The following is a 27757-nucleotide window of genomic DNA, read 5'->3' on the forward strand; positions in this document are numbered from 1 at the left end:
AGCTGGTAAATGGAACTTCAGATCAACATCAGCAGAGGAGAAGAGGGGACGGTGGGGAGGACAGTGAGGGATGAGAGAAAGGCAAAGGGGTAAGAGCCAGATGATAACAAGCAGAGATGCAGGCCAGATGGCAGGCCAGCCAGGGTGGAAGCCATCCCTGTGATCACCATGGGTGCTGTGCTGCCGCCTGGGGGGTGGGGGCAGAGGCAACCAGCCAGGGACAATGGACAGGTTCACAACAAAGATTAGGGCCACATCCAGGCTCACATATTTATGGTCAAAGAGGTGCACCTGGTCAGCCACCGGAGCATCCGCGGGAAGCGGGGTCCTGTTCTGCACCAGCCCCACGCGCACGGTGCGTGGCTGTCTCAGCTGCTCTCTGGCTGCCTCAAAGGCATACCCCTGCAGTTCAAAGTCCCCTGCAGAGGCCTCGTCCAGTGCCACACTGGGCAGGTTGAGCTTCCTGAAGTGGGCAGGAGAGAAGAAGGGAGATGGTTTTGATGAGATCTGCCACGTTTAAAACCACCCTCTCCCTCCTCACTGTGTGGCCTTCATTCAGAGGTGAGGAGGCGGGGGCTGCAGCAGGTCAGGGTGAGGGCCAAGGTGGGGGAGCCGCATGGTGAACAGCACACTGACAAGCCTGGACTTTCTAGGGAGGCAGCATGGTGAAGACTGGCAGAGGGGCAGCAGGAGGCAGGGCAGCCAGTCAAGAGAGGCTGGCATTTTGAGGTGCTGAGATGAAGGCAGGAATTCAAGTCCCAGTAGTCAGCACAGAGAGGGGGAACTGATTCCAAAACTATGTAAGAACTAGTCTCCGAGGGCTGTGCTGAGCCTGGGGGAAGGGCAGGGTGTGGGGACAGGACAGGCTATGGAAGATGAGGAACACGTGGCTTAGAAGCATCCTGTGGCTATACCCCACTAGGACTGTAAGTCTCAGAGACCCCACTGCCTGGCTGCTGCTTCTGAAATGTGGCCCCCATTGGCCTGATGCTGGGTAGGTCACCCCCACTTCAGCCATCAGACCAAAGGCCCCAGTGTTCATCCTGGCTGATGGTTTGTTAGCAAAGTCAAGTAGATTATCTACAAAACCTCTCATCAAGCAGCAAATACTTCCTAACACCCATTGCTTGCTCGGCCCCCGAGTGAACAACACAAGAGTCCCAGGACATGTCCCCTGGCCAGGAAGGCCTCCCATCTAAGGGAGAGGTGGTTATGAAATACCCTGAGAATACATCAAAGGTAACCTGACAGCTGTGATCTAATAATAACACTCTGCTCCCACCTTAAATCACTCTCTCAGAGACGTTCCTTTCAAAATCACAGCCCTGTCAGCCCTGTGCTCTGAACCGCCCCCTGACAGCTCCGGTTCAGTTCCACCCCTGACAACCAGCTTGCCTTCAATTTGATCGGCGGGTTACAAACAGCAGCGGTGCCCACACTGCGCAACCCCCCCGCCTTGGTCAGCAGAGATTGCCTCAGAGGTCATCCCCCACCCCAGGACAGCATCAGATGGGGACACACACAGTAGCTTTCTAGTAACTGTAATTGCACGCTCCCAGCCAGCCCTGGGAAATAGGCTCCACGTGGTTATCCTCCCCTGGGCCTGAGGGTGCACCGGGGCCTGCAGGTGGGCCATACCACCCTTTGGTAATGGTTCCGGTGAGTCCTGTCCCCCTTGGCCTTGCCTTGTCTCACCTCCCACAAAAAACCAAACCCATGTCTCACTCCAGCAAGATGTCAAATGGAGATGCTGTAACTGTCCCCCCGTCCACTATCCTCTCCCCACCTTTCTTCCACCACCGTCATTCCAAATACTCAAACCCCATCTCGTGGCCAGCAGTCTACAAGTGCGATCGCCACCCCTGGGGCTGCCTACCCTTCTAGTCCCAGCTCCCTGCCAAACCAAAAAACCAGTCGTCATCCCATCGACTCTGACTCAGGGCAGCCCCCTGTGTATCAGAGTATAACTGCGCTCCACAGGGTTTTCAATGGCTAGTTTTTCAGAAGTAGATCACCAGGCCTTTCTTCCAAGGTGCCTCAGGGAAGACTTGAACCTCCAACCTTTCTGTTAGCAGCCAAGTGAGCATTCACCATTTGCACCACCTGGGCCTTCTGGCTCCCTGCAGACTGCCTCATTCGGGTTGCCCCTCCCTCACAGAATCCCTGGGACACCTACCTCTCCTCGGCACCCATCTACCATCCAGGTCCTGCCGACAAGGCCGCCATGTCTCCTGTCATCCAGGTGTTCCAGCACTGCATCCCGCCCGTTTAGATTTCGGGAACCTAGCCTGAGCTACACTTTGTGCAGACTCATTCAATAAATGCGTGGGGTGCCCACCAAAGGGGACCAAACCCATCACAGCCCAGAAGAGGGACTAGCGCATGAGCTGCAAGCACACCAAGCCTTTCTGTGCCCCTTATCAGTTTTCAGCCCCCCGGCCCCTCACAGCCTCACTCTGACTACAGAGGGAGGCCTGGCCCTTCCTGGCCCAGCCCTACCCCCTGTGTTATGTACCTCCCGGGCCTTTCTCCGGGACCCACCATGCCCACCAGAGGAGCTGTGCGCTTGCCTCATCAGCAACGTCTCACTTCTGCGGCCTCATCAGGATTTTAAATACTTAAAACTAGAGCTTTGCTAGAAAAGTGATACATGCTCGTGGCAGGGGGGATCAATCAGTGGAAAAGGGGAGAAAATGAAAAAAAAAAAGTTCCCTTCCCCACCTCTAAGCCCCAGTCACCAACCCCAGAGGCCAGCCCCTCTTATTTTTCTATTTTCTATTTTCACACATAGTATTTTTCTATGTGTGTGTTCTGCTATGCCGTTCTGTATGTTCTATGCCATTCTGTATGTTCTGTATGTTCTGGTCTTCCACGGGCCCTTTTTACTCCGCCATACATATAGCCCAGACATCGTTCCCTGTCACTGTGCACAGACCTACCGCAGCCACTCTGAAAGCTGTGTGAGTCTGTTCCACTAATAAACGGAAAAGAAGGAAGAAGGAGAGAGGAAAAGGGAGAGAGAGGGAGGGAGAAAGAAAGAAAGAAAAAGGAAGATGAACAGGGTAGATGGAGATAAAAACAGAAAGAGAAAGAAAGAGGGGGGAAAAGAAAGTAAGGGAGGAAAAGATAAAGAGGGAAATGGGGGGTGGGGGGAAGACACAGAGAGAGACAGAGGAGGGGTGAAAGACAATCCCTTCTCTGCACGTGTCCCTGTTGTTACCTCAGGTACTCCCCGGACAAACTTCCCCTCAGTCCCCTGTGCTCTAGCTCCCACTTCCAACCTGGGCAACTGCTGGGGACCCAGTCACCAGCCTTCTAGCTGTTAAAGCCAGTGGTCTCCCTGCTGTCTCATCCTCCTAGATATCTCTGTGTCACTTGACACTTCTTTCCTCTCCTGTTCTGTACCCCTTCCACCACCTGGAATGATACCTCTGGTCAACAACTCCCAAGCCTGATCTCTCCACAAGGCCACCTCCACACAGCCAACAGCCACTGGACCCTCCACTTGGGGATGCCAAAGGCACCCCAAACTCATCGTGTACAGAGCTGAACTCATCATCCTTCCCTAAAAGTGTCCCTCCTTAAACTAGCCTGCCAGCCCCCAATGTCCAAGCAGAAGCCAGGCATGATCTTGGCCTCCTTCGCCACCCCAGGTGGGTCCACACTGTCTGTCCGCCCACCACCTGGGGCCCCCGGAACGTTGCTCCTCTCCACCTGCAGGACTTTGTCTGCTTTAGGCTCCCCATCCTTCACCCACTTTTTTCCAGTCCATTCCCACCAGGCAAATCTTCAAAGGCTCCCCATGTTCAGGGAACAGTCCTGTGGCCCCAGCATGACACAGAGCCCCCAGGATCCAGCCCGGCACCCCATGCCTCCTCTCTTGGGACAGCTCTCCATGACCCATGTCTCACACCCACAGTCCTGAATGGGCAGGTCCCCTGGTATTAGGGGCTTGGCGAGGAATATTGAAGCCCTTCCTGTCCCTAAACTAAATCCTCTGTCGTCTTCAGGTTACGGCTCAAACACTGCCACCTCTGGGAGGCCTTCCTGGCCTGCCACCCCACAGGGGTAAGCTCCCTCCAGCCCCCATGCCCCTCCTGGTCCCCCCTCTGAATGATAAGCTCCCGCCAGCCTCCTTGTGTCCTCTCACACCTAGGGCAGTCATCAGCTAGTCTCCTCCAGAAAAAGGAAGGCCCTTGAGAGTGGGAATCATGCTTACTCATCTCTGTACCTCAAGCCCAAAACAAGTGATTGAAGTACAGAGACAAGTAAGACAAAAACAAGTGCTCAGGCCATGTTTGTTGAGTGAATGAATGCTTCCTGGTTCAGACTGTCTTAAAACTGAGAATGATATTCTTTGGGGCTAAGGCAAGGCCGATTTAACTAATTCACTCAGCAAACACTCACTAGTGTTTCCTTTTGGTTGGGCACAAGTAATCAGGAGAGGCTGTGGAGCACAGTGTGAGTCCAGAGAGGGGTTGAGGACTCCAGAGCCACCAGGACTTCCCAGAGGTGACATGTCCAAATCTGGCTTTGAGGAATCCACAGGAGTTCAGTGGGAGACCAAGTACCAGCTATTGTCGTGTCAACTCCAACTCATGGTGACCCCACGTGTGTCAGAGTAGAACTGTGTTCCACAGGGTTTTCAATGGCTGATTTTTCAGAATTAGATCCCCAGGATTTTCTTCCAAGTGCCTCTGGACGGACTCGAACCTCCAACCTTTCAGGTAGTAGCTGAGCGCATTAACCATTTGAACCACTCAGAGGGAGAAGAAATTTTTAAATGATTAATAACTTTCTATTTCCTGTGGAGCACAGTTTTACTCTGACAAACATAGGGTTGCCATGAGTCACAGTCCACAGCAACTGTTTGCTTTTTTTTAAATAACTTTCTATCTTTAGTTCACAGCCCAGTTCATAGACAAATCTCATCTAATCACAAGGACTGCGCAAGTACAAAGCTTTATATCCTAAAGGTAAAACCTGGAAGGGGCAAGTGCTGAGTGGCACAGAGCCAAGAAAGGAGAGTAGGAAAAAGATAGGAAAGGGGAGCCACTCACTGGGTTACTGTGCACCTAGCCTGTCACTGGTCACTGAGCTGACTCCCACCTCACTGCCCATGATGATACCTACCCCCCGGAGCTATTCGGCTACTTAGACAAAATCCCTTTAGCAAGGTAGTCCTTGGCCTGGCCTTAGCCCTACTCCAGAATGTGCCCAGCTGGTCTCCTGGGTGGGAAACTTATTTCTCTTTTCCTAATATTCCTTTGCTTTACCTCTCCCTGACCCCCAGAAACTCTCCCCACCACTTCTCTCACCCAGGAGAACATGCCCACTTTACCCTTAAAACAAACTCATTCCCAGCCCTGGAAGCTGAGACACTCATTGTTTTAAGATACCTTCTTTGGATGCCCCAACTCTAAGAAAGTACCAGAGAAGTCCTGGGGAGAGCGTTGGGAGGGTCTTGAACATCATCCAGCCCCTACCCTCTGGGTGTGAAGAGTCCTTTCAACCATCATTCCAAAGGCAGTTCTTCCACCTCTACTACCCACTAGCTGTGAAAACATCTGTGGGTTTGAGGTTTGCAGTAACTCCAGTCAACACCCTCTTATAGATAAGCCGCAAGGTCACTGCCTCAAGGTCATGAAGTGTGCACTCTGGCTGGATTGTGGGAAGTGGAAGTAGACAAATCAGGAGCCAGACCGCAGGGCCCTGCAGGCGGGGCCAGGCATTTGAATATCATTCTAGGAGCCATGGTAGGGTTTTAATTAAGCAAAGGAGCCACAGAATATGATTTACATGTTCAGCGATCCTTCTGGTTGCTGCGTGGAGAATGCACTGAAGAGAAAACAAGAGTAAAGAGAGAGGTCTCTTCCAGCTTTGTATTGGCACAAACCATTAAGTGCCCAACTACTGGCTGAAAAGATGGCGGTTCAAACTCGCCCATAGGCATTCAGAAGACAGGCCTGGCAATCTGCTTCTGAAAAGTCACAGCCCTGAAACCCCTATGGAGCTATTCTACTCTGTACACAGGGGTCGCCGTGAGTCAGGGTCAATTCCACACTAACCAACAACAAGGAAACACCCTAGTGAGATTCGCTGGAGTGGAAAGACGTTTACATTCAAAGCTGGTAACTCACGCAGGGAGCCAGCCAGTGGGAAGGAAGCCTGGTTCATTCTCCAACCAGGTTTAGCCTGCCTCTACCCCTAAGGGTCCTCCAGAGGTCGGGCCACTGCTGGTAGGGGTGCTGGATATGGACACTCCACATACCTGTGGGGGCTCTGGCTGAAGGAACTGACTCCGCTGAGTCTGGGCCATGCATGGGTCCTCCAAACACTGACTCTAGGGAGGACGCTGCTCATTCCGCTGGGAGAAGGGCTGGGTGGCCAAAGAGAATGCCCAGGAGAGTAAACTCTGACCTGTCCCTTTCGGTTCCAGGGAACGGTGGGGGGTAAGTAGCTTGTAAAGGTTACACTGGTCTTGCAGTCCCTGAGCACCCTGGAGCCCGTCAAGTCCCTGTAGTCTCGATGCCCCACTCAGGAGCTTATTGCCCCACCTCAGAATCCCCCAAACCTTGAAGCCCTCCCCTTGGTCCCCCAGACCCACGCTTTGTGGGCCCAGGACCCCCCAACTCAGCCTGTGAGCCCCAGACCTGGTCTCCTTGCCATAGAGTATACGTTTCACCTCCCGAAGGTCTGCGGGCGGCAGGTGCTGCTCCAAGCATTGCTCCAGCGACCCCCACTGAGGCCCCGACATGCTGCCTGGTGTGCACAAGCCCGATGTCCAGGCCAGAACTTTCAGCCCTTTGCCCTCGGGTGAAGCAGGCAGCCAGGCCCGCGCACGCGCCCTCGACGGAGAGTGGGGGAGATGGGGGAGCGGGGATTGCTGTGCGGACACGCCCCCTCCTCGTGCCTCCGGACGCGCAGCCAATCAGCGCTCCAGAGTCTCGCGGACTGGACCGCCCCGTGCCCTCGCGCCTCGGCCGCACGCGCCTGGACACGCCCCCTCCACGGACAGGACCGCCCCCTCCGCGGACCCGCCGGCCCTGCTCCCGCGCCTCAGTGGATCGTCTGGCCCAGGCCGCGCCGGCACCGTCGCTCACCGGCGGAGTCAGGGCCCCCGGCCGCCTGCAGCCGCCCCAGGGCGCCCACTCGCTCACCTTCGCCTCTGCCCCTTCCCCTCAGCCGCCAGGGCTGCCTGCCGGCACGGCACCGGAAGAAGCGGCGGCGGGGGCCGGGCGTGCCTCCAGGAGGCTGGGGGTGTCCGAGCGGAACGCTGCAGTCGCTGATCGGCCCCTGTTGCCCATTCCCGCTCAACCTCTGCCTCCCCAGCAGAGGGGCAGCCCCTGGCAAGGCCCCCCACGCCAACCGGCGGCAGGAGGGGGCCGGTTTCCAGAGCCTGTCGCGTCAGAGGATTATTGCTCCAGAGCCGGCCCTGCTGGCCGCCCACCTGGGAGAAAGCCTGACCGGTCTCCCTGCGAGGTCAGCAATGGGGCAACAGAGAGTCAGCCTGCCTTGTGGTGTCGGCACTGACATGCGGGCCTACTCCGTCACCTCGGCACCCTCGGCCCTTTCGGGGTGCCCCTTTTCCTGGGCAGCAGGGGGGCTTGTCCATCATGGGCACGTTCTTGGGTCAGTTGATTTGACTCATGGAGACCTCACAGAATCAGAGTAGAACTTCACAGGCTTTTCAATGGCAGGTTTTTCTAAAGTAGATTGCCAGGGCTTTTTTCCAAGGTGCCTCTGGGTGCACTTGAACCTCCAACATTTTGGTTAGTAGCCAAGAATGTGAACCTTCTGCACCACCCAGGATTCCATGTTCTTGGGCAGGGGCCACTTTAGCTTACTGCAGAGGTGAGCACTACTCTGGGTGTTCCTGGTGATCCAGAGGGTGGCACTCTCAGGAGCCAAAGAAGGGGCCTCTTTTTAAGCCTTACTGGGAGTTAGAACCAAGCCCTGGTGGCGCAGTGGGTAAGCATTTGCCTGCTAACCAGAAGGTAGGCAGTTCGAATCTACCAGCCGCTCCTTGGAAACCCAGTTCTACTCTGTCTTACAGGGTCGCTATGAGTCAGAATTGACTTGATGGCAGCGGGTTTGGGAGTTAGAACGGTAAGACTAGCTTAGCTCTCTGGTGGGCAGCATGGTGGAAGAACATACCACGCACCAGTTGTTTTTGGGTGGGCTTGAACCTTCAGCCTTTCAGTTAGCCGCCAAGTGCGTTAACTATTTGTACTGCCCACTGACTCCTTGTGAAAGACCAAATCTGTCCAAATCCTGGTTTGGCCACTTGTAAACCTTGTGAACCCAGGGAAGTTACTTGGTCACTCTTGGCTTCAATAAAGAGGAGCCCTTGTGCTGCAGTGATTAAGCACTCGGCTGGTAACCAAAAGGTCAGCAGTTCGAACCTATCATCTGCTCTGTGGGAGAAAGATGTGGCAGTCTGCCTCCATAAAGATTATAGCGTTGTTAGTGGCACAAATCAAAAAACCAGAAAATAACAAATGTTGGAGAGGCTGCGGGGAGATTGGAACTCTTATGCAGTGCTGGTGGGAATGCAAAATGTTACAGCCATTTTGGAAAATGATACAGTGCTTCCTTAGAAAGCTTGAAATAGAAATACCATATGATCCAACAATCCACTCCTAGGAATACATCCTAGAGAAATAAGAGCTGTCACATGAATGGAGATATGCATACCATGTTCATTGCAGCATTGGTCACAATAGCAAAAAAGATAGAAACAACCTAGATGCCCATCAACAGATGAATGGATAAACAAACTATGGTACATACACACAATGGAGTACTATACAACAGTAAAGAACAATGATGAACCATTGAAGCTTCTCACAACATGGATGAATCTGGAGGGCATTATGCTGAGTGAAATTAGTCAATCACAAAAGGACAAATGTTGTATGAGACCACTACTATAAAAACTCATGAAAAGGCTTATACACAAAAAGAAACAATCTTTAATGGTTACGAGGGAGTGGTGGGGATGGAAAAATACTAAATAGACGATAGATAAGTGGTAACTTTGGTAAAGACTAAGACAGTACACAATACTGGGGAAGCCAGCACAGCTTGTCCAAGGCAAGGTCATGGAAGCTCCATAGACAAATCCAAACTCCCTGAGGGATGGAATTGTTGGGCTGAGGGTTGTGGGGACCATGGTCTCAGGGAACATCTAGCTCGTTGACATAACATAGTTTATAAAGAAAATATTCTACGTTCTACTTTGGTGAGTAGTGTCTGGGGTCTTAAAAACCTGTGAGTGGCCATCTAATATACTCCACTGGTCTCAACCCTTTGGAAGCAAGGGAGAATGAAGAAAACAAAAGACAAAGGAAAGATTAGTCCAAAGAACTAATAGACTAGAACTACCATGGCCTCCACCAGACTGAGTCCAGTACAACTAGATGGAACCCGGCTACCACCACTGACTGCTCTGACAGGGATCACAATAGGGGGTCCCGGACAGAGCTGGAGATAAATGTAGAACAAAATTGTGACTCACAGAAAAAGGCAAGACTTATTGGCCTTGCAGAAACTGGAGAAACCCTGAGAGTACGGCCCCCAGATACACTTTTGGCTCAGTAGTAGGGTCACTTCTGAGGTTCACCGTTTAGCCAAGGATTAGACAGGCCCATAAAACAAAGTGAGACTAAAGGGGCACACCAGCCCGGGGACAAGGACTGGAGGTCAGGAGGGGACAGGAAAGCTGGTAATGGGGAACCCAAGGTCAAGATGGGAGAATGTTGCCCATGTCGCGGGGTTGTTAACCAATGTCATAAAACAATGTGTGCTGACTGATGAGAAGCTGGTTTGTTCTGTAAATCTTCATCTAAAGTCCAAAAAAAAAAAAAAAAAAAAGTTTAGAGCCTTGGAAACCCTATAGGGCAGTCCTACTCTGTCCTGCAGGGTCGCTGTAAGTCAGAATCGACTCCACAGCAACGGGTTTGCTTTGATTTGGGGCTTTAGTTGCCTTATCTGTAAGATAGGAATACAATAAGACTCACAGTGTTATTTAAAAGTAAGAAAAGACGAGCACAAAGAGAGCTAATAATAGTTAAAAGTAGGTGCAGTAGGACCAATTTTTTGAGATACTTTATATAGGTTGCTTATTTCCTAGTTTTGATCATTATTAACTGACAGTTTCTAGTGTCTGATGGAGCTGCCTTTTCAAGTATGCAAACTTTAATTGAAACTTTTTGTATATTAGGGAAATACAAAAATGAACAAAACCTAGTACGTGTCCTCCATGATTTAAGTTAGAGACAAACTTGTAAATACCAAACAAGACTGCAGATTTAAATAATTTGACATGAAAAAGTATAAACAAAGAGGGCGTGATGGTTCCATGGTAGAATTCTTGCCTTCCATGTGACAGACTCAGTGAGCACTGAATTACTTTATATGGCCCTTCTAGCCATGCATGGAGCTTAGTGGCTAACCAAAAAGTCGGCAGTTTGAATCCACCAGCTGCTCCTTGGAAACTCTGCGGGGGCAGTTCTACTTTGTTCTATAGGGTCGCCATGAGTAGGAATTGACTGGATGGCAATGAGTTTTCGATTAGCCATCTTGTGACTTTCACAAAATGATTGGGTGGGACCATGCAAATAAAGTGTGTGGAACCCTAGTGAGATTGGTCAGTCTTGCCATCCCCCTAGGCTTAAACTAAGCCAATCCTAGAGGTGCAAAGGGGATCTCACTGCCATCAAGAACTGGGACCTGGGCAGGACAGAATCTGAGGGGCCAGAGAGAGGGGTACCTGTGGGCATGGCAGCGAAGAAGCTGTCCTGATCTAAGAACTGTATCCTGAGGGTTCCTGAACCTGAATTGTAGCTTGTACTTCCCTAATAAACCCCATAATCCTGGGGGGAAAAAAGAGCTGGGAGTGAAGCACATCCTTTGGACCTGGGGTTCCCTTCACCAAGAACCTCTTAGACCCAGGAGACAGAGAGAGCTGTAAACCAGAGATGGCCAAGAAACAGCAGCAGAGAAATGGTGGCAGCAGAACCAGGAGACAAGCACGAGACAGCATGGTGGGCGTTGCAGCTCATGGAGCAAGGTGGCTGCAGTGGATGTGCTGACTCACAGAGGAGGGGAGCCGAGCGCCTCTGGGCAGGAGGCTTGCTGGCACAGCGTGGTACCTCCAGGTACTTGTTGATGTTGCTAAAAGACTGTAACACTTGCTGGAGCAGGGCAGAGGCCAGGGCTGAGAGGAGCCTGTCCTCAGGGGTGAGAGGAGGCCTGTCCTGAGGGGACACACACAGCAGAGAGAAGGGCCTGCTTGCTTGCACGGCTGAGAGCAGCTGAGAGAGCTGTCCTGCGCTGAAGGGAGGGATGTGCTCCCCATTTCAGGGAAGCCTTCCAGCCTTTGCCTGTATGCTTCTGGATCCTGATCCCAAGGTGAACCTGTTGCTTCCCTAATAAACCCCATATCCGTGAGTATAGTCTGTGAGTTCTGTATGGCCATTGCCAGGAATTACTGAACCCACCAGAGAAGTAGAGGGTGCCGTGGCTAGCGTCAGAATTGGTAAAAAGTTGGAAGGTGTAGGTATGTCTGACCTCCACCTCATAGAAACCAGCTTTGGGCTGACGCTGATGGTGATTCTCTCTCCTCCTTGTGAAGTTAGACGCAGAGGTCTGATGCTGCCATTGTGCCATTTTTTTACACCCGGGTTCAATTTTGGCCAGCGTACCTCATGCACAGCCACCACCTGTCTGTCTGTGGAGGCTTGTGTGTTGCTATGATGCTGAACAGGTTTCAGTGGAGCTTCCAGACTAAGACAGACTAGGAAGAAAGTCCTGGCAATCTACTTCCAAAAATCAGCCAATGAAAACCCTAAGGATCACAACGGTCTGATCCTGTTGTGTATAGTGTGGTCTGGACTTGGAGGGCCAATTCAACTGCAGGTTAGGAAAAAAAAAAAAAAAGTATAGGCAATGTGCTATGGGAGCTCAGAGAAAGGGGTGATTTCTCACCTACAAAGGGAAATCGTTGAAGGCTTCAAGGAAGGCAGAATGTCTCAAATGTAACTTGACTCCCTCTTTCTCAGGTCTGCTTTTCTATACTGTATTACCTATTTCTCTTAACAGCCTTATTACCTCCTCATTTGCCGAGCCTTTGGGAGTCATCCCCAACTCCTCCATGTTCTTTCTCTCCCCACCCCCATAAAATCAAACATCAAATTTTGCTAAATTTATCAGAATTTTTGCTCACATCCTCCCCTCTCACACTTTATGCTCTGTGATCATGTCATCTTTTGCTTGGATTGTTGCCAGTCTTCTATCTTGTCTCTCTACCTCCAATGTTTCTCCTTAGTTGTCTTTCTGGAACTAAGATCTTACCAGCCTCCGGTACCCTCTCATACAGTGTCTTTCTACATAGAATGACCTTCCATCCTCCATTTTGTGAACACTACTTATCCTCCAAGATGTGGCTCAAACAGCCCCTCCCCTGTAAAGTCTTCTCCAATTGCCTGGGGTTAGGCTCCCCAGGCCTTTACTAATACCTCTGTTAGAGCATTTCAGAATCAACTGGAAGGCAACAGGTTGGGACGGAACTGGGTCTGTTTTATTCTTGTATCTACTAGGACTTTGGCATTCAAAGGACTATGTTGTTGTTGTTGTTAGGTGCTGTCCAGTCGTTTCCGACTCATAGCGGCCCTGTGCACAACAGAACGAAACTCTGCCCAGTCCTGAGCCATTCTTACAATCATTGTTATGCTTGAGCTCATTGTTGCAGCCATTGTGTCAATCCACCTCCTTGAGGGTCTTCCTCTTTTCCGCTGACCCTGTACTGGAGTATAGAAAGAATTAATTCTTACGGGGATCAAAGACAGATTCGTTAAGGTGGTGACATTTGAGCTGGATCTTGAAGCAGGAATACAAACTTATTACTAGTTAAATTGCTTAATTCATCTTTCCATGTTGTTCCATGACAGGTCATTTACACTAACTCCTTATAACCAGTATTTCACAAATATGAAACATTAACTTGAGAAGGCTAGCTGAAAGTTGTATTAAGTTTTTTATATTTGTCTGATTAATTTTGCACTCTGAAGAATAAGACACTTCACTAGAGCCTTCTGCAATAATTGTTCAAAAAGACTTTAAACTCTGCCCTGGTTTCTTTCTGGAATATCCAGCCAAACTCAGACTTATAACCAGAGTGAGGGACTCTTCTCCTTGTTTTGAAGATTAGCTCTTTCTGTGGCAACATGGTATGGTTTATGGATATAAAATCATTGGGTGAGTGTTATGGATTGAATTGTGCCCCCCAAAAATGTGTGTCAACCTGGCTAGGCCATGTTTCCTAGTGTTGTGTGATTGTCCACCATTTCGTCATCTGATGTGGTTTTCCTGTGTGTTGTAAGCCCTGCCTCTGTGATTTTAATGAGGTAGGATTAGAGGCAGTTATGTTAATGAGGCAGGACTCAATCTACAGGATTAGGTTGTGTTTTACATCAATCTCTTTTGAAATATAAAAGAGAAGTGAGCAGAGAGACAGGGAAACTTCATACCACCAAGAAACAGGAGACAGGAGAATAGCACATCCTTTGTACACGGGGTCCCGGCACTGCAGAGCTCCTCAACCGGGTAAGATTGACAATAAGGACCTTCCTCCAGAGCCACCAGAGAGAAAGCCTTTCTCTGGAGCTAACACCCTGAATTTGGACTTCTAGCCTCCTGGACTGAGAGAGAATAAATTTCTGTTTGTTAAAGCCATCCATTTGTGGTATTTTTGTTATAGCAGCACTAGATAACTAAGACAGTGCGTGTACAAAAGCCTGAACAGGAGGGATGGCAAACACAACAACCTCAGCGTGGTGGTTACCTCTGGAGAGGGCGGATAGGGGACTAGGGTAGAGGAATGGGGATCACCTGCTATATATGATGTCTTGATTCTTTCTAAAAAGATCTGAAACACAAGAATATGAACATTTAAAAAATCTGGGTATTTGTTTTTACAAATACGTTTCTTAATATCATTAATATCACATGCAAATAAAATTTTGCTGAAGATCGTTCAAAAGTTGTTGCAGCAGTATATCGACAGGGAACTGCAGAAATTCAAGCTGGATTCAGAAGAGGATGTGGAATGAGGGATATCATCGGTGATGTCAGATGGATCTTGACTGAAAGCAGAGAATACCAGGAAGATGTTTACCTCTGTTTTATTGACTATGCAAAGGCGTTCCACTGTGTTGATCATAGCAGATTATGGATCACATTGCAATGAATGGAAATTCCAGAACTCTTAATTGTGCTTGTGCAGAACCTATACATAGACCAAGAGGCAGTCTTTCAAACAGAACAAGGGAATACTGTGTGGTTTAAAATCAGGAAAGGTGTAAGTCAGGGTTGTATCCTTTCACCATGCTTATCCAGTCTGTATGCTGGGCAAATAACCTGAGAAACTGGACTATATGAAGAAAATGTGGCATCAGGATTAGAAAAAGACTCACCAGCAACCTGCGTTATACAGATGACACAGCCTTGCTTGCTGAGAGTGAAAAGGACTTGAAGCACTTACTGATGAAGGCCAAAGACCATAGCCTTCAGTACAGATTACACCTCAATATATAAAAAAAAAAAAAGAAAAAAAAAATCCTCACAACTGGACCAATAAGCAACATCATGATAAACAGTGAAAATATTGACCTTGTTAAGGATTTCCTTTTACTTGGATCCACAATCAACAGTCAAGAAATCAAACAACATATTGCATTGGGCAAATCTGCTGCAAAAGACCTCTTTAGAGTGCTAAAAAGCAAAGACGTCACTTTGAGGACTAAGGTGTGCCTGACCCAAGCCATGGTATTTTCAGTCTCCCCATATGCATGCAAAAGCTGGACAATGAATAAGGAAGACTGAAAAAGAATTGCTGCCTTTGAAGTATGATATTGGCGAAGAATATTGAATATGCTATGGACTGCTAGAAGAATGAACAAGTCTTTCTTGTCTCCTTAGAAGCGAGGATGGCAAGACTTTGTCTCACATACTTTGGCATGTTACCAGGAGGGACCAGTCCCCGGAGAAGGACTTCATACTTGGTAAAGTAGAAAAACCAAACTAAACCCGTTGCCATTGAGGGACCCTGTAGGACAGAGTAGAACTGCCCCATAGGGTTTCCAAGGAGCACCTGGTGAATCCAACCTTTTGCTTAGCAGCTGAACTCTTAACCACTATGTCACCAGGGTTTCCAAGTAGAAGGTCAGTGAAAAAGAAGAAGACCCTCAAGGAGATGGGTTGACATGGCAGCTGCAACAGTGGGCTTAAACATAGCAACAATTGTGAGGATTATGCAGGACAGGGCAGTATTTTGTTCTGTTGTACATAGGGCCACTATGAGTTGGAACTAACTCAACGGCACCTAACAACAATGATATGCTTTTCTTTATATTTGAAATATTGTATTAAATTTTTTTTTTTTTTAGAAAAGAGCCTGCTATGGATGGAATTGTGTCCCCTAAAAATACGTGTTGTAAATCCTAACCTCTTTGCCTGTGATTGTAATTCTATTTGGGAATGTGTTGTCTCTGTTATGTTGAGGCAGGATTAGTGTAGGGTGTCTCTTGAGTCAATCTCTTTTGAGATATAAAAGAGATTAAACAAGCCAGAGAAGCAGAGATGGGAAAGATCAATGCCAAGACACATGGAGATCTCCAAGGAACCAGGAAGCAGGAGATAAAGAGACAAGAACCTTCCCCCAGAGCCGACAGAGAGAAAGCCTTCCCCTAGAGCTGGCAATCTGAATTCAGACTTCCAGCCTTTTAAACTGTGAGAAAACAAATTTCTGTTTCTTAAAGCCATTCATTTGTGGTATTTCTATTATAACAGCACCAGAGAACTAAGACAGAGCCTTAGACGAGGAGTGAGGAATCTGCATTTTAGTCTGAGTGCCACCGTTATCTCAGTTTTCCTGTTGTAAAACGGGGGAGGAGGGTGCTGGGTAGAGAGTGTTGTATAGATGATATAAGTCTTTTCCTAATTCTAAGAACATAGATCCTAGTAATCTAGCCATCTGTAAATTCCACTATTTAACGCTTATTTGTAACAAGGGAGTTTTATTACAGAAGCTGGTTCTATAGAAAGAGCTCATTTGTTAAAAATAAATTAATGCCTGTGTTTAGCGGTTACTTTTTAGTTCACGGTGTGCATTAATTTTCATCCTTGGGGAAAGTATTTTAGATACCATGGGTTTTGCTCATCCACAGTTGAAGGACCAAACACTGATGACCATCACTGACAAGCAATCCTTGCCAGGGCCTTGATGTAGGGACCCCGCCCCCTTTCTCCTGTAGACCAGAGGGGCTGCTCATGCCCTTGTCCTGCACTTCCCAGCATTCAAAGGCTGTTTTATCTTTTTGTCGTATTTGATCTTCCCAATAATACTGTGAGGTATGGGGCAAGAGTTCTTGGTATTTGTCTGACATCCAAGTTAAACACGACATTTACTGGGAAAGAAACTCTAGGAGCCAATATTTCACTCAGAGTTAAGCGGGGCAAGATCTGAGCTGACCAATTTCTAAGCAGCTTTCTAAAAGTCTAATTTCGGGGTTAACTTATCCCTACACAGTGTTTCTTTGCTCACAAGTCACAGTTCTTCTTTCTTTGCTAGGGCTTATTTTGTTGTTATTATTATTATCCTTAAGTAAATGTAAGTGTCTCACATGAAAGAGTTTTGGGAGAGAGCATCCAAGCTGACTAAACACAGGTTTTGCAGCAGAGAAGGGCGAGCCCAGCCTAAGTTTTGACATAGGAAGTTTCTTTATCTCCCTTTTAGCAGCCTGAACTTTTTGTTCCTTGTTTCTGCTTTGGGCCCCTTGTGTCTCCCTTCATGAACAACTATTTCCAGCCCTACAAGACCTTCTTTACTCCCAGTAAAATTTCACAGTCCATGTTAGTTGATCAACACAGAAATGCACCGATCAACTCGATTTTAGTAGGGGACTCAAAGATCCTACAGAAAGGGCCTCTGATGGTAGAAATGTCAGGCATGTGGAGAGGCACTGAGGGAAATATTTAGATCAGGAGACCCCACGCCTCAGGTAACATCATTCACTATACGATTTTTTTTGGAATGTGGCCTGTCTTATGCATCTTATACATTTATTGCTATTCAGGCTCTCATCATCCCCTGGATATGTCAGCAAACTCATAATCAGACCATCTGCCTCCCAACTTCAAGTTCCCCCTCTGCCATGGTTCTTGTGGTGATCTGTTCATCACCAGTACCCCATCAGTTTAGGCTGAAGACTGAATGCCATGGCACGAGGCCCTCTGATCTGGCTGCCTTCCTGCCATGCCTCTCCATTGCCTCACACTCTGAGCTCCAGAAGTGTCGAACTGCTTCTCATCACACTAACACTCCACACCACTTCATACCTCTCTCTTTGCTCAGGCATGGCTCCTTCATCACCTGGATGACTCCTACTCGGTCCTTCAGGTTCAGTTTAAGTGACTTCTCTGCAGTAAAGCCTTTCCTGGTCCTTCAGTCTTGCCTAAGTCCCCACTTCTGTGTTTCTGTAGCACTCTGTGCAGGAATACTGAGTCTGTTAAGTTTCAACAGAAAGGATAGGAGTATGACAGTGTCTTGCATATAACTGATACTCAATAAATGTTGTTGAACCAAATTGAACATCATATCAGTATTTATAAATGTTTCTATAGTCACCAGATCTCCTTTACATATATTAACTCAGTAGTTGCTTGTTTAGCCTGCTTTTGAGACAACCCTTGGCTGTGGCAGATTTACAATCCTCACCTTTCAACAAGACTCTTGGCTGTTTTTGCACCCTGGTCATCTAGGACACTAGTACAAGTTCTGGAGAGGGTCAAACAACAGTCGATACGGGGTAGGGCGGGGAGAGCGTGGTCCAGCCTGGAGGTTGCTTCACATAGTACACCTCTCTGTACTAGGAAGTGCTGGTTCAATATCTCTTGGTTCGTCCCTCTCTCGTTAGCCTCCCGATCCACATTCCCTTGGGTTAGGAGTTTGGTGGGATCTTTAGCCAGAACATTCCTCAGTTACGGAGAATACATATCAGACCCTATTTTCAGGTGCCTACTTGTTGCGTTTTGAGAAACAGTAAAGTGTAACAGAAAGAACACTGGACTGTTTATATAAAAATAGGTTCTAGTCCTGGATTTGCAACTTGAGGTGAACTGTGCAGTTTTAGGTAAATTATTTGGTAACTTGTCCTACCCTCTAAAGATGAAGGCATTGGCCTAATTCTCTTAAAGTCTATGATTTTACGATTGCTGGAGTTCAGTGCCACTTAAGTGTCATAGTGAATGCTCAGTGAGACCGTCTTTTCCTGTGGGATGGCACAGACAAATATAGCACATGCCGCCTCACACCTGGAGGAGAGCCTCTCAGAGACTAGCCCCTACAGGCTGGGGGCAGGTCTCACTTGTGTTGGAATGCCATGCGTACGGTGGGGACTGCGCAGGACTAGAAATCCAAGGACTCAGTGTTTAGACATGGTTCTAGCCCTTTTAACCATGTAACCGTAAACAAGTCACAGCCTTTCTGGGTCTCAGTTTCTTTACATATATATTTTATTGTGCTTTAAGTGAAAGTTTACAGCTCAAGTTAGTTTCTCATACAGAAATTTATATGCACATTTTTATGTGACCCTGCTCGCTCTCTCTGTAATGTGACAGCATATTCCTTCTTTCCACCCCAGATTTCTCATGTCCATTCAGCCAGCTCCTGTCCCTTTCTGCCTTCTCATCCTGCCTCTGGACAGGAGCTGCCCATTTAGTCTCATGTATCTACTTGAACTGAGAAGCACACTCTTCATGAGTATCATTTTATGTCTTATAGTCCAGTCTAATCTTCGTCTGAGGAGTTGGCTTTGGGAATGGTTATAGTTCTGGGTTAACAGAGAGTCTGGGAGCCATATCTTCCAGGGTTTCTCCAGCCTTGGTCAGACCATTAAGTTTGGTCATTTTAGTAGAATTTGAGGTCTGCACCCCACTTTTCTCCTGCTCCATCAGGGACTCTCTGTTGTGTTCCCTGTCAGGGTGGTCATTGGTGGTAGCCCGGCACCATCTAGTTCTTCTGGTTTCAGGCTGATGGAGGCTCTGGTTTATGTGGCCCTTTCTGACTCTTGGACTAATATTTTCCTTCTGTCTTTGGTGTTCTTCATTCTCCTTTGCTCCAGGTTGGTTGGAACTAATTGATGCATCTTAGATGGCCACTTGCTAGTCTTTAAGAGCCCAGACATTACTCACCAAAGTGGGATGCAGAACATTTTCTTAAAAAACTTTGTTATGCTAGTTGACCTAGATGTCCCCTGAAACCATGGTCCCCAGATCGCCATCCCTGCTACTCTGTCCCTGAAGTGTTTGGTTGTATTCAGGAAACTTCTTAGCTTTTTGTTTAGTCCAGTTGTGCTGACTTCCCCTGTACTGTATGCTGTCCTTCCCTTTTTTTTTTTTAATCTAGTTAGTGAATTCCCCTCTTCCTCTCTCCCCACCCTCGTAACCATCGAAGAATGGTTTCTTCTGTGCTTAATCCTTTTCTTGAGTTTTTATAATAGTGGTCTCATAAAATATTTGTCCTTTTACAACTGACTAATTTCACTCAGCATAATGCCTTCCAGATTCCTCCATGTTATGAGATGTTTCAGATTCATTATATAGTGTCCTTCCTTATCCTTTGTGGTGGATTTTACTTTAAAATCTATTTTATCAGAGATTAATATTGCCACTCCTGTTCTTTCATGTGTTTACTTGATTTTTTTTTTTCCATCCTTTGACTTTGTTTGTGTCTTTAAGTCTAAGGTGTGTCTCTTGTAGGCAGTATATAGATGGATCTTTTTTTTTTTTTAATTCGTTCTGCCACTCTCTGTCTCTTTATTGGTGCATTTAGTCCATTTACATTCAGCGTAATTATTGATAGGCGTGAGTTTAGTGCTGTCATTTTGATGTATTTTTTCATGTGTCGTTGACAGTTTTTTTGTTCCACTTAATTTTCTGTGCTGAGTTGTTTTTCTTTATGTATTTTCTTTTCATCCTTTTCATTGTTGATTTTGTATTTGCTGAGTCTTTATGTTTTTCTTCTATTTTATTTTGATGTGTAGGATTGTTAGTTTCCTTTGTGGTTACCTTAATATTTACCCCATTTTTCTAAGTGTAAACCAAACTTTTATTTCTTTATATTTCCTTGACTTCCTCTCTATATGAAAGATCTATGACTATACTACTTAGTCCCTCTTTTTTGTTTTAATTTGTCATCTTTTACATATTGACATCTGTTTCCCTATATTCAGTGTTCTAGCTTTCATTTACTTGTGGCTTCCCTATCTAATTTTTTTTTTTCCCTATCTGGGTTGATATCTGGTTCTTCTGTCCTGTGTTGTAGTCTTGGGTAGTTATCTGATGCTATTGGTTTTCTAACTGGAGAACTACCTTTAGTATTTCTTGCAATTTTGGTTTGATTTTTACAAATTCCCTAAACTTTTGTTTATCTGGAAATACCCTAATTAATATTTGAGAGATGATGAGTTTCCAGTTTTGCTGGGTATACAATTCTTGGCTGGCAACTTTTTTCCTTCAAGGCTTTATATATGTCATTGCATTGCCTCCTTTCCTGCATGGTTTCTGCTGAGTATTCTGAGCTCAGTCTTATTGACTCTCCTTTGTAGATGACTTTTCGTTTATCCCTAAATGAAAAAAACCCAAACCTGTTGCCGTCGATTCCGACTCATAGTGATCCTATAGGACAGAGTAGAACTGCCCCATAGAGTTTCCAAGGAACACCTGGTGAAATTCAAACTGCCGACCTTTTGGTTATCAGCTGTAGCACTTAACCACCTACACCACCAGGGTTTCCATTTATCCCTAGCTCCTGACTGGAGTACCAGAACAGGGCGGGATAGCAGAAAATACAGAGAGAATTGTTGAAGATTTGTTGGCAGAAATCTTCCCTGATATACTGAAAGATGAGAAGATATCCAAGAAGCTCATTGAACCCCACACAAGGTTAGGCCCGAAAGAAAGCCACCAAGGCATATTTTAATCAAACTTGCCAAAATTAAAGATAGAGAATTTTAAAAGCAGATCCTACTTCCACAAGGTAGGGTTCGATGAGCTTCTTGGATAGATATCTTGGATAGTCAGGTCTGGCAACTCCTTGATGCTTCTGAAACGTTTCTCCCACCCCCTGCTGCTCAGTCTGATTCCCCAACTTTGCCTTTGACGTTCAGGGCTCCTAGACTGTCACATATAATCACTTCACTTGTTTTTTTGTGTCTTTGTTGTAAGAGGAACCACAGAAAGAATCTGATTACTCTACCATCTTGGCCCCACGTCCCCTCAGTTTCTTAATTTATAATTGAAGATAGTAATACCCACCCCCACTTTCTTTGATTTGAAAGAATCAAATTAGCTAAATTGAAAATATCTATGAAAATCTATACAATGTTATCTCTGTAAGATATTATTTTTAACTGAGGAAAAGGTGTTAGGATATAATTCTCTCACAGGAAATCATAAAGACACCATCCTTAATGTACTGGATACTGACCTCTGAGTTATTTTTCCAGTGGTAATAGTGGCTTTGGATTGCATCATTTATATTCTTCGAATCAGTTCTTCAGATCATAAATAGCATACATTTGAAAGATGGTGAATTTTGAGGAAGGCTGTAGTCTGAGGCCATAAAAAAAGAAGCAAAGCTGAAACTGACTCATCAGTAGTTTATCTAGTAATTTGTGCCGGCAAACTAAGCATGGCTGCTGGACCATCACGAATGCAAAATCCCAGACTGAATTTCTAGGCCCCCACTTTCATGAAGTGTCAATGTGATAAATAAACCTTCCTCTCTACCTCTTTCTCCCCCTGAGACAATTGCCTAAGTAAACAATGGGCTTAGCAGCAATACATGCGGCATTTAGGGGTATTCAGCTGTCTATTGCTAAGCGCAACATGAGTCAACACTGTGTTGTGGCTGCCAAAAAAAGCTGATAAAGTCACAGGTTGCATCATGAAAGCCATAGTGTCCAGAACACAAGGGAGGTGATTGTCCCACTCCAGCCTAAGCTGGCCGGAGCACATCTGAAATTAATCCAGCTCTGGCACCAACACATTATGAGGCGTGGAGATCATCTTGAAAACATCCAAAAGAGAACATGTAGCAACAACAACAAATAGTTGAACACACTGGGAATATTCTTCCAACAAAACAAAGCCAACAAACTCAGGAAAGATATTGTCACTTGATTCAGATTCCTGAAGGGGCCGTGCTTCTGAGGTTTATATTTGTCCATATGGCCCTATGGAGAGGAGCTGGAGTTCACGGATACCACCTCTGGGAGGCGTATTTCAGCCCAAGACTGTTATTGCCCACAGGGGGTGTCAAAAGACGAAGCAGGCCACCTCTGCAGGTGTCCAAGTGCAGGCCAGCTGACCACTTGGTGGGAGTGTTGTAGAAGCAAGTCAGCCATCAGATGGGAGGCTGAACTACATAATGCATGATAAGTGTGTACTGCTTTACCAGGAACCAAAAAAGAAACAAAAACCTGTGGGATGTTATAGAGAACCATAAACAGGCCATAGAACGATACAAGACAGACAGTTTAGTATCTGAGGAAGTGAAAGTCAAGGGCGTGATCTTACCGAAGAGTCAGCTGATGGGAAGATGTTATTATTACCATTAGTTTGGTTTGCTTTGGCTGGCTTTAAAGGAAATGGACCACTTTTACTGTAGGAGTGTGTGAACCCCAGAACCTGGGACATAGTGGTGACAGGTGTTCTGGTCCCTGAATCAGGGAGTGACATAACTACCTCGTGGTTGTAAAAAGCAATCCCAACATGGAAGAAGTTGTGTCTGGCGCTAGATTAGGGGGAAAAACTGTATGGGGATTAAGAGGCCAAGTAGATACCAGAGCTGCACACAGAGTCATGGCAAAACTCGTATATAGAAAGAATTAGATATTTTCTAAGCCAGGCCAAACGGGTGTGTGTTCTGGACTTTCCCATCTGCAGATAACAGCTGTCTACCTGGAGCTACACCATGAGTGTCACAGGGATCTTCTAGTCAGTCAATATTTGTTCTAATCATTAGTTTTACGAATGTGTATTGAGTGAGCTAGACAATGTGCCAAGCATTGGAGTCAAACAAGAATAAGTTCGTATGGTGCTTATTCTTATCATCATTATCGTGGCCTCTGTTTATTGAGTACCCACAGTGTGCCAGGCACTGTGCTAGGCCCCTAGAAAACTGGAGGAGCATTGCGAGGGGCAGGAGAAAGCTGGGCAGTTTTTATGACATGCAGAAGGCTTTAAATACAGTACATGGCTAGTGTTTAATAAACAGTAGCTGTGTTTATGATGTTAAGTGAGAACATTACCAAACGTGACACGTAGGTTCAGAGACAGAAGAACAAGCATCTGAGCCAGAACAGTTGGAGGACATAGGAAGGGCAGTCCCAGAAGAAGGAAAAGCAGGCTTACAACAGAATGAGATGGCCAGGCAGAGGAGCCAGTCTCTGGGATACACAGTAAATACAGGGCTCCGCTGACACTGTGCCCGGAGCCTGATCCGGAGAGCTCTAGAGGCATGGTGCTGAGGAAAGACTTGCCATTATGCCCTTGACTGTACTCACAGGGGAAATCGATTGCATGAATTCGTAAAAACCGGAAGGATAAGGCACAAGCCTGAAAATTATTCAATTAGAGGAAGGAAGATTGCAGGCGGCTTTGTCACCTGCAGAGAAAGTAGACCTTACAGAACGCCAGATGATTGCAGCACTTAAGTGAACATTGATCAACTCATTTGGCAGGACAAGTGGAAATGTTTTTCTTGTAAATAATTTAAGCCTGCAGGCTCCCGACCCAGTTTAAGATAGTCTAACAGTCTAATATATAGAAAAGTGTGTCGTGTTCCAGTGGCGAACAAGAGAATTGAAGGGAGGAATAAGTGAAACTTGCTATTGGAGTTCAACTGTGATGGCAAGCATAAAGCCCCTGATGACGAACACAGGACAGCCTCAGCTGTCACATTGTATAAAGGGAAAAAAAATACTATTTGCTCGTTGCCCTGGACTATAAAACCCAAGCCAAACCCATTGCTGTCGAGTCGATTCCGTCATGGTGACCCCATAGGACAGGGTAGAACTGCCCCTTAGCTTTTCGAAGGCCCGGCTGGCGGATGCAAATAGCCGACCTTTTGATTAGCAGTCTGAGCTCTTAACCACTGCATCACCAGGGCCCTGGATTATAACATACTTAAATCATATTATGCTGGCATAATCATAACTCTGATGATTTGAAGACATTTCTATTTCTGTTCTTGTTGTTAGTTTGCTGTCGAGTTGATTCTGACTCCTGGTGACTCCACGTGTGCAGTGCAGGATTGCTCCACAGGGTTTTTAGGGCTGTGACCTGTCAGGAGCAGATCACCAGGCCTGTCTTCTCAGGTACCTCTGGGTGGGTTCGAACCACCAACTTTTTGGTTAGTAGTCAAGTGCCCAACCAGTTGGGCCGCCCAGGGACTCCTTTTCTATTTCTACGGTTCTATATTTCTATAAAGAAGCCCTGGTGGCACAGTGGTTAAGCACTCAGCTGCTAACCAAAAGGTCGGTGGTTCAAACACACTAGCTGCTCCGTGGAAGAAAGATGTGGCAGTCTGCTTGCATAAAGATTAGAGCCTTGGAAACCTCATGGGGTGGTTCTATTCCGCCCTGTAGGGTTGCTATAAGTCAGAAACGACTCGACTGCAGCAGCTTTGGTTGTTTTTCCCTTCTTCTTTAAGGTGGGCTTAGTTTAAAAAATTCTTTTAAATAATATTTTATGGTGTGTCAGTGGAGGTTTACACAGCCGTTAAGGTTTCCATTCAACAATTTCTACACAAATTGTTCAGTGGCGTTGGTCACTTCAAAATTTTTATGGCTGGATGCTCATGTTAGGCATTTGGCAAATATTTCCCTAATTAATTATAGAGAAAGTGGCAGTGAACCAAATTTAATCGTAAGACTATTAAATTTATGGCTACGTGAGATACGATTATAAAGTAAAAATACTGTTGAATAACTTTTCCATCCATTGGAAAGAAATATCTTAACAGAAGCAGCAAGGTAAAAAGCAAAATCATAAGTTTTTTTTTTTTTTTTTGAGTCCCACTTCTGCTATGGTTAGTTTTATACCCCTAAGCAAGTTACCTAAATTTTCTGGACCTTATTTTACTTTTCTTTAGCATAAGATGGTAGCATTTTCTTATAAGGTTGCTCAAGGATTAAATGAAAATCAGGTCTGTGTGATAATTAGCAGTACAATGCCCACCCCTTAGTAGGGACTCCGTAACGTTCTCTGCCATTCCTTCCCCACATTGATATTACCGTTTCTTAGAATATATTTGGAAAACTTCTTTTGAAGTTTTAAAGTCGCTGGTGGTGCAACCGTTAAGCACTCAGCTGCTAACCAAAAGGTTGACAACTCGAAACCACATAGTAGCTCTGGGGGAGAAAGTCCTGGAGATTTGCTCCTGTAAATATTACAAACAAGAAAACCCTATGGGATAGTTCTAGTCTGTTTCGTGGGGTCACTGAGTCAGAACTGACTCGACAGCACACAACAACTCTTGAAGTTGCCTGCAGCCTGTGGTACAACCTTTGGAATAACCTTTTAGTGTTGCTGTTTGTGATTGTTAAGGTTGTGTGTCAACTTGGCTGGACCATGATTCTCAGTGATTTGGCAGTTATGTAGTTTGGCAGTTATGTAATGATATATCACCTCCATGATAAGATCTGATGTAATGGAATCTTTTCCATGATGAGATCTGCTATAAGCACTCAATCAGTTGAAAGGGAGTTTCCTTGGGAGTATGGCCTACATTCAACATATATGGACTTTCTGGCAAAACTTGCTACATTTTGATCAGATCTGGATCCTGCACTCAGCTCATCATCATCCAAACTCCAGTTCTTGGGACTTGAGCCAGCAGCCTGCTGTTACGGATTGAATCGTGACCCCCAAAACGTGTGTCAACCCAAGTGGGATTCATACCAGGTATGCGTGGCAGTTGGACATTAGAAAAACAAATAAAAGATGATCTTATCAATTGATGCAGAAAAGGCATTTGACAAAACTCAACACCCATTCATCATAAAAACTCTCAGCAAAATAGGAATAGAAGCGAAATTACATAGTATGTTAAAGGGCATTTACACAAAGCCAACAGCCAACATCATCCTAAATGAAGAGAGCCTGAAAGTACTCCCCCTGAGAAGGGGAACCAGACAAGGATGCCCTTTATCATCACTCTTATTCGACATCCTGCTGGAGGTCCTAGCCAGAGCTATTAAGCTAGGAAAAGGAAAAAAAAAAAAAAAGCACATCCAAATTGGTAAGGGAGAAATAAATGTATCTCTATTTGCAGATGATGTGGTCGTATACACAGAAAACCCCGAAGAATCCACAAGAAAACTACTGGAACTAGTAGAAGATTTCAGCAAACTATCGGGATACAAGATAAACATACAAAAATCAGTTGGCTTCCTCTATACCAACAAGAAGAACATCAAAGAGGAAATCACCAAATCAATACTATTTACAGTAGTCCCCAAGAAAATAAAATACTTAGGAATAAATCTAACCAGAGACGTAAAAGACCTATACAAAGAAAACTACAAGACACTACTGCAAGAAACCAAAAGAGACTCATGTAAGTGGAAAAACATACCTTGTTCATACATAGGAAGACTCAGCATCGTGAAAATGCCTATTCTACCCAAAGTGATCTATAGATACAGTGCAATCCCGATCCAAATTCCAATGGCATTTTTTAATGAGATGGAGAAACAAATCACCAACTTCATATGGAAAGGGAAGAGGCCCCGGATAAGTAAAGCATTACTAAAAAAGAAGAACAAAGTTGGAAGCCTCACACTACATGGTTTTAGAGCCTATTATACCACTTCGGTAGTCAAAACAGCCTGGTACTGGTACAACAACAGACACACAGACCAACGGAACAGAATTGAGAATCCAAACGTAAATTCATCCACCTATGAGCAGCTGCTATTTGACAAAGGCCCGAAGTCCGTTAAATGGGGAAAAGACAGTCTCTTTAACAAATGGTGCTGGCCTAACTAGATAAAAAAAAACTATCTGCAAAAAAAAGAAACAAGACCCATACCTGAGCAAAATTGTCCAATCCCCTTGCTTCCACAAGTACCTTATTTGCATAGTTCCACCCAATTATTTTGTGGGAGTTACAAGGCCATGGCTAGAAGAGCGAGCCACGCTAAGGCCATGGCTAGAAGAGCGAGCCACGCTAAAGCATTTCACTGCTCAGCAGAGGGCAGTGAGTTTGTGTTAATGAGGGAGAAACAACTCAGAAAAGGAGGGTATGAAAGGTTTCACAACTTGAAGAATGTAATCAATGTCACTGAATTGTACATGTAGACACTTGAATTGGTGTATGTTTTTGCTGTGTGTATTCCCAACAGCAACAAAAAAATAAATTATTTAAAAAAAAAAGGGAAAGAAACAGCCAAACTGTCTTCCAGAGTGGCTATACCATTTTTCATTCCCACTTGCATTGAATGAGAGTTCCTGTTGCTCCATATCATCACCAGTATTTGGTAATATCAGTGTTTTGGATTTTACTCATTCTAACAGTTGTGTGGAAACCCTGGTGGTGTAGTGGTTAAGTGCTATGGCTGCTAACCAAAGGGTCAGCAGTTCGAATCTACCAGGCGCTCCTTGGAAACTCTATGGGGCAGTTCTACTC

At 46.0% G+C, this 27757-nt stretch overlaps 1 protein-coding gene across 1 annotated transcript in view; it reads right to left on the reverse strand.

Annotated features, from left to right (window-relative positions):
• The window catches only part of UPB1 (beta-ureidopropionase 1), a 47996-nt gene extending 41175 nt beyond the window's left edge, over window positions 1–6821 (reverse strand). The window contains exons 1-2 of the mRNA XM_023559196.2: window positions 6654–6821; window positions 292–463 (exon numbers count right to left, since the gene is read on the reverse strand). Coding sequence (XP_023414964.2) covers window positions 292–463; window positions 6654–6757 — 276 coding nt within the window. The 5' untranslated portion in view covers window positions 6758–6821. The remainder of the gene's footprint in view (window positions 1–291; window positions 464–6653) is intronic.
• Window positions 6822–27757: the final 20936 nt, after the last annotated feature.

The sequence above is a fragment of the Loxodonta africana genome, chromosome 19 (assembly GCF_030014295.1).
Source record: "Loxodonta africana isolate mLoxAfr1 chromosome 19, mLoxAfr1.hap2, whole genome shotgun sequence".
NCBI classification, from domain to species: domain Eukaryota; kingdom Metazoa; phylum Chordata; class Mammalia; order Proboscidea; family Elephantidae; genus Loxodonta; species Loxodonta africana.